General features: G+C 37.7%; 1 protein-coding gene across 1 annotated transcript in view; it reads left to right on the plus strand.

The window, feature by feature from the left end:
• LOC109483917 (origin recognition complex subunit 2-like) overlaps positions 1-7308 on the plus strand; it is a 16103-nt gene extending 8795 nt beyond the window's left edge. The window contains exons 7-13 of the mRNA XM_019787056.1: positions 62-194; positions 1094-1196; positions 2068-2205; positions 3409-3580; positions 4588-4649; positions 6842-6960; positions 7155-7308. Coding sequence (XP_019642615.1) covers positions 62-194; positions 1094-1196; positions 2068-2205; positions 3409-3580; positions 4588-4649; positions 6842-6960; positions 7155-7235 — 808 coding nt within the window. The 3' untranslated portion in view covers positions 7236-7308. The remainder of the gene's footprint in view (positions 1-61; positions 195-1093; positions 1197-2067; positions 2206-3408; positions 3581-4587; positions 4650-6841; positions 6961-7154) is intronic.
• Positions 7309-7646: the final 338 nt, after the last annotated feature.

A 7646-nucleotide genomic window follows, 5' to 3' on the forward strand; every position in this document is an offset into this window, starting at 1 on the left:
GCTACGGGTATGAGCTTCGTAGAGGCTAGACTTTGATGTGTTTTTTTTGGTACCTACACAGTAATGGTTTCAACTTGCTGCTGTACGGACTTGGGTCCAAGAGAGTCCTGATTGACCAGTTCAGAACTACCGTACTAAGGGATACAGTACAGATGGTGGTGAATGGGTACTTTCCAAGTATAACTGTCAAACATGTAAGTACATATAGAATTATACAACACGAGGTATTCCGTATCGCTCGAGGTACCAGCCCGACCGCGTGTTGGATTGCCCGAAGGCTGGAGGGAGATCTGATCCGCGGGAGGGCCGGGACCGAGGGTGATGCAGAATACACCGTGTTGTATTTTATTTATGTCATACCCACCCAAGAAAACACGCCTTTCAATGCGAAATAAGCAAAAAGTTGGTGTCCCTAAACCCAAAAAATGCAAAGAACATCAATTCCAATGTCCGAATTTTGTATTCAAATTTTCGAAAGCGGTGCATGCGGTTAGAGCGAAATGCGTTTGAGTCATTCTATGGAACATTTGGAAGCCCGGGCTGTACACGTTAAGAACCCCCGGGCCGTACCGCTAGTTTATCACACGGTCCGGAACACCCGTATCGAACGTACATTGTAATCGCGGCCCAGGTAAGACATGAAGTACACAACCATTGTTGTACAATCAAGTTAGAGATACAACAACTTCATACTTGAAGCTTTTGAAATAGCCAAAATCAAGCTACATTACGTGAGGCATCTTTTCATTTTTGAGTTACTACCATCCAAAAATAGCCAGAACTAGCCTTGATACAAAACAAGCAACCATTTTCCATCAGCAACATCGCATTTTGCCTTGCAGATATCAGTATGCTATGGGATAGGATTGATTCAACTTAACGACATTATAAGTATATTTTTTACCAGAAAGTTGACTTTGAAAATAAAGTTTTGCTGTCCTAACATTGTATTGGATGCTTTTAAATGAACATTCAATGTGAATTATACCACTCCATACATGTATGCTTGAAGGCATTTTTAAAATGATCATTTGATTGGATATACTAGTACATTGTACATATAATGACCAGCACTTTATTGTATCTCCCTTAGATTTTGAATTCCATAACAGAAGAAGTACTAGAGCACACTGGGAGCTTCAGAAGTGTCCAGGACCAACTAACCTTCATCAAGGACACTTTTGAAGAAACTGGAGGTAGGGATTTAACAGGCTGGGTGACGTCAGCTCAGGAAAAATATAGACAATTTGCAAAAATAAAATGTAGAGATGCAAATCGCCTGCCAGGACTGGCTTGTGCTAACTTTTCCAAGGTAGGGCATTATGTGTCTGTTAGCCAGGTAATACTACATGCAGTTATGCCCAATTAAAATCAGCTCATATTTTGGTATCACGAGCACTTTAAAAACATGATGCTGAAATATGTTATGAATATGACTGTTAATGAAATTAATGTTGTGTTTCCTTAGCCTCAGGTTACCAAACCATTTTAACCAGAGTGATCCAACAAATACAGTTAATCAGTATAACACCGAAATGCTTGGTACGTTTTTTTACTTGAACCAAAACGTTAGGTTTGATTTTTATTCGGTCCAGTGCACACCTCTTTATGTCAGATGCCAACCTCCCTCCCCCCAAAAAAAGGATTTGGATCTGGACTTGTAAGAATGTTTAGGTTCAAGTCCAAAAAACCCCTAAAAGTCATGAATCGAGTCCGGACTTATTACAAAAAAAAAAAAAAAACATTTTCACATACCCCTTTTCTTTCCAAACCACCTAAAACCTTCCGTAGATTACAAAATCTTTGCTCCAAAATGAAGAAAACATTGCCATCGGGCATCGTCAAGTGTCGGCCTCCATGATATGTGGCCAAAGTTTTGCCCAAACAACATTGCAAGGTTGCCAACATGCAATTTTGTATATGCCATGGGTTAAGGTTCGGACTTAGGAGTCCGGAACTGAACCTAAACCTCTGGACTTGAATCTGGACATGAACCTAAATGTGGGTTTAGTACACAGCACTAGATGTACATGTATGTGACAGGCTTTACATTGTATCTCTAAACAGAGGAGTTATTCCTGTTTATCCACAACATTGACGGCCCCATGCTGCGAGGGGAGAAGGTCCAGTCTGTTCTGTGTCAGCTGGCTCAGGTGGGCGGGGTCCGTATCATAGCAACCATCGACCACATCAACGCTCCGCTAAGTAAGTACATGTAGTATGCAAGGTGCAATACAACTATTTCATCACTCACTCACTCACTCACTCACTCACTCACTCACTCACTCACTCACTCACTCACTCACTCACTCACTCACTCTCACTGAGTCGAGCTTCCCTCGGTGCCAATGACTGCTCTCCATCTCTTCCTATCCTTCATTTCTACCATCAGGTTTTTCCTATCGAGCTGGGTGTCGTCCATTAATTCAATATGTAGTTTCTTGCTGGACGACCTCGACTTCTTTTCCCATGTGAGGGTTCCCACAGTATTAGCTGGTTTATGATTTCATCCTTACTTCTGTAGCAGTGTCCGATGAACCTCAACCTTCGCTTTCTTATTGTTTCGCTCTCTGTGGGTAGATTTTCATACAGTACCCCATTTGGTATCTTTTGGTAAGGTACAGTTTTTACAAACCTAAACATTTTGTTGTAGGTCCCGTTTAGTCGTTTCTCTAGGGATTTTGTCACTATTTCATGGATATTTGCATATTTCATTATTTGTATGATAGGAAATTTTGTCTATAATTTGTCCTCTTCAGGAATTTTAAATTTTTATTGTAGCTCTGTCATATGCCTCTAACAAGTTTTATCTGTTTTATGTAATTTAATCAGTTTTATGCAAGCTAATGACTTTAATGATGATAATTGTTTATATTAGTATAAAATTTAGTAACTCATAAGTTTTATGAATTCATTAACTGATCTGACCTAAATTCTTTATAATTTTTAATTCTTAATTTGCAAGTCTGTTCTACTATGTAAATCTGTACTGGAGAGTTAATCAAATTGCAGAGGTACTTTGCTTTTTGAAACCTTTGCTAAAATGATTAACAGCCATACATTTTCAGAACAAGTTGACAGTTGTTGATACAGATTTGAATATATCTTTACGTGTAATGTTTCCCATAATGCAAAAATAGGTAGATATATAAAGGACTGCTTTGTTATTAGAAAAAATACCGAAACTTGTGATTAACCCACTTGATTATAACACTTTATCAAAGACTTGTGCTAGCCCTTATTGTTTATATCATATATTATATGTTAGGTTTTATTTGACATTAGGTCTCATTCAATACATTTATTTTATTGTCTGTTACTTTCTTTATGTAGTTTGCCATACATTGTACCATGTGCAATTGTCGTGCAATAAAGTTCTTCTTCTTTTTATATTCTGTACCTGTTCAGTCTGGGACCAGAACAAGGCCAGCAGGTTTAACTGGCTGTGGTATGACGTGACCTCGTATGAACCCTACGTGGAGGAGACGTCCTATGAGAACTCCCTCATGGTGCAACAGTCAGGCGTGCTCGCTCTCAGCTCTCTTGTACATGTGCTCAGGAGTCTTACACCGAACGCAAGGTGATACATGTATAGTTGTTGTGTCTTGTTTTATTACCACCATGAAAAATGGAGTTACAAAATGTATAATTGTTTTTGGCGTGTCTGTCTGTGTGTCTGTCTGTGTGTTTCCGCAACTTCGTGGTCAGCATAACTTCAGAATGCCTTTACATGTATGCATTGAAATGATATTTGGTATGTTGGTAAGTCTTGGAAAGAAAAAGGTCAAGGTCAAGTATGGGCCTCCTGGTGGATGACCTTGGTACTGCAGCAGAACTTCCATTTTTTGTATCTTTTGTCCTGAACATGCTATGGTCTTACTTTTTGGTGACACTGACAGATAGCTTTTCCTGTCAGAAATAAGTGGTGTGGGTTTGGTCCCCTTAGTAGCTTGTTCTGGAACTGCAGGGGACTTTCTGGTGAATTCTCTTAAAACCTACAAGTCCAGATAGGAACAACGTATTTCCATCATATTTGGTATGTAGGTAGCTGAAAGAGAAATGTACATGCAAATTATGCAAATGAAGACTTGTCATTTGCATAATTAACAAGGACAAAAACTCATATATTTCATGGAGGTATGAGATCTCCGAATTCTTGTTTGCTTTGTGTTTTTTTTAGGATTTCCTTGCTCCTTTTTTTTATTTAATAGAAAATATCACACATAGTGAGTGAGAGTGTAGAGTAATACACATGACTTAGATTTATGTTTCATATGACTTATTTATTCATATTTTAATATTCATTTATTCATTATATTTGGGATGTGTATCAACACAAAAATGTTCATATTTTGTTTCGTGTATTGTTTGTTTCTTCAGTGCTCTGATTTCATATAATATTATATACTATTTTGTAACCTTAAATGAAAACTAGAAAGGCAGACATCATTTACTGAGCAAATGGCTTCACCACATCCCCCATACCAAAAATGGACCTGTCCCCTACTACACTGCCACCTTGATGACAATCTGTAAACAATTTCCTTTGTCATTCCTAACTATTTTATACTTTTCTTATTGCTCCAGAGGAATTTTTCACCTGTTGGCAGAGTATCAGCTGGAACACAAAGATGACTCCAGTTACATCGGTTTGTACTCTAAACACTGTGTACTTCACAAACAATGTGTGGCCGTGTGGCGTAATGGCAGAGTGCTCGACTTGGAACCAACAGGTCCCGGGTTCAAGTCCTGACATGCCACCTATATTGTGAAAATGAGTTTTGTCCTGTCCTGTATTTGTCCTCTGCATTGGTGGCAGCATAAAATAAGTTGATATAACTTGAGTGTGCTGTCACAATATAGTCATGAAATGTTAGAATAAAACTAGAAAGGCCAATATTTGCTTTGGAGCAAATACAGCGATGGGTTCACCACATTTTACGACATGGCAGGGAAAGAATGAGAAACACAAGGGAAAACAATGATTTACATTGATATAACTATAATATGAAGTAACATACGACTAAAACAACAGTTGGATAGCTATTCCCTACTTTATTGGTTAGGATTTTTAATTGCATAATGCAAACTGTTGATTTTCAAAATAAAAATAACGTTCATGCCCCGCATTCCAATGCTGGAGCAGGAAAGCTTGAAATACCTACCAAAACACTTGAATACAGACATACTGTCAGTATGGAAATGCTCTGTGCAGGTGTTAATCAAGTTAAATCCCAACAGCCAATTAGCAAGAAATGCTCTGTGCAGGTGGAAATGCTCTGTGCAGGTGTTAATCAAGTTAAATCCCAACAGCCAATCAGCAAGAAGTATAGAGGAAAGCTGCATGCCTATTGGTTGATGCCCTGCATTCCATTGTGATGACTCATACCCAAACGTGGTAAACATGGCACACTAACACAGTAATACATTTGCTATAACACAGCCAAAAAACTCAAATAAAACCATTCTAAAAGCCTGTATCACAAAAATTTAAAAAACGCCTAGGGGTATTTGCCCACTGTACCTCCATACCAAATTTCAGGACCTTAGGCCCTAAAATGAAGAAGCTGAATCCATTTAAAAAATGGCAGGAGAAGAAGAAGAAGGAGGAGAAGAAACACCAGAAAAAGCAATATGGTTTCACCTCACCACTTCGTGGTGTGGTGAACCCATAAAAACAACAACATACTTACAATCATGCATACAGTGGAAAAGACTGCAGCAAGTTCTGTAAGATGAAAATGGTATAATTAAACTTAGCCTTTTCCCTGCTGCTTAACGCTGTAGGATACTTCAGTGTGCTAATTTAAAAGATGATTTCATTTGCTAGCTTTTTGAATTGGTGTACGAACTACAGAGATACATGTACATTGACTTTGTGTAACTAACAGTGGGGTTCATCAAGCACCACCAACTGAGACCTGTTTAAAGTTAAAACTTTTGGTCCAACACAAAAAGTTTTCTCACCTAGAGCTTTCAAACAGTCACTCTGGTCTTCCTCAGTTGACTGACCCAGTGAGGCTTGTCACGTGGCTTCTTTGAAGTGTGACTACTGAGGAAGATCAGAGTGACTGGTCGAAAGCTCTAGGTGAGAGAACTTTTTGTGTTGGACCAAAAGTTTTAACTTTAAACCTGTAACTACCAACATGAACTTTCATGATGTTTTGATCTTTTAGCCTAGCAGTTGGTGCATTGGGTTCCCAAGCTGGCAGCTGGGGTTTGATTGAACACATTTGAATATGCAATGTGCTGTAATTGTCAAGAAGTAGTTTGTATACATGATCCTGTCCTTGGTGCTGAAAACATAGTTCATAACATAGCAGTAATTGGAAATGTGAAGAATTTAACTTTCCCTTTGAATTAAATTATTGGAACATTGGCATTTTTAATGCCATTTGAATTGACAATATACCATAGTCTTTAGGCCACACCAATTTAATTTATTGGTTAATGGCTTTTTCTAGAAAAATAATGGAGTGGGTGGGCAAAAAAAAAAACAGGCCTAGGCATCCTATTATGGCCCAAAACGGTACAATAGGAGCCATGAAGTCATCACACCAGGCTGGTTTAAAATTTAAACAATGAATTTTGAACTTTTAATGATATTACTGCATTGAAAGATGGAATAACTGTAACAACTGGGAAGAAAAGGACTGTTTTCAACTGTTCTGGGCAAAATATGAGCATTTTGCAGTTGATTCTGAATTTTTTTTTTGCAAATCAGAAAAAAATGAAGCGGGCAAATTCGTTAACCAAGAATTTCATCATTATAAGGCCACATTTAATTTCAAATTAAATTGGTGTGGCCTTATAATGATGAGATTCTGCATGTATTTTGTAGGTATGTCCTTCCATGACTTGTACCAACGTTGTCGAGAGAAGTTTTTGGTCCACTCCCACCTGACTCTACGGGCACAGCTGACAGAGTTTAAGGACCACAAGCTCATCAGGACCAAGAAGGTAACAGTGATGTTTTGTTGTTAATGTTTTATCTTGTGATTTAGACCACACCAATTTGATTTGTTGTTTCTCGGATTTTTTATTTACCTTCCCTGTACATACATAGTCTTCAAAAATTATATGGGTAAAAGTAATAAATATTGTGTAATATTGTTGTTATTTACATGCATATTGTTGTTCTGATTTTTCCCCAGGGTTCAGATGGAGTGGAGAACTTGTTAATTCCCCTTGATGGAGCAATGTTAGCTGAATACATGGAGAATCCCATGTCATAGTCAAGGCAAGAATGGAGAAATGATGAAGAATGAATTTATACAATTCATTCAGAATTTGTTTATTTTCTGGAAATACACCTGTTACAGTAATGCTCAAAGCACATTGCTGTAACAAAATGTACAACATGCATTTACTGTTATGTATAGGGTATAACAGTCAGCAGAACATTATATTTATACATATGCTAGGAAATGTTTGCACTATTTTTGTTATATTATATGGTAAAGAACAATAAATTTTGTCAACTGAAGATACATACTTGATGTGCAGGCTTCATTTTTCTGTAGATAATAATTTTAGGAAGTAAGAAAAGCAAATAAAACAAGCCTGCAAGGCCCAACAAAAGTTAGGTTACGGAAAAAATCTTAGGGTTCGGGGTAAGAAAAATTATCTTGTTGCATGTATGTTAT

Source organism: Branchiostoma belcheri, unplaced genomic scaffold, assembly GCF_001625305.1.
Source record: "Branchiostoma belcheri isolate BF01 breed outbred unplaced genomic scaffold, Haploidv18h27 scaffold67, whole genome shotgun sequence".
Lineage (NCBI taxonomy): Eukaryota > Metazoa > Chordata > Leptocardii > Amphioxiformes > Branchiostomatidae > Branchiostoma > Branchiostoma belcheri.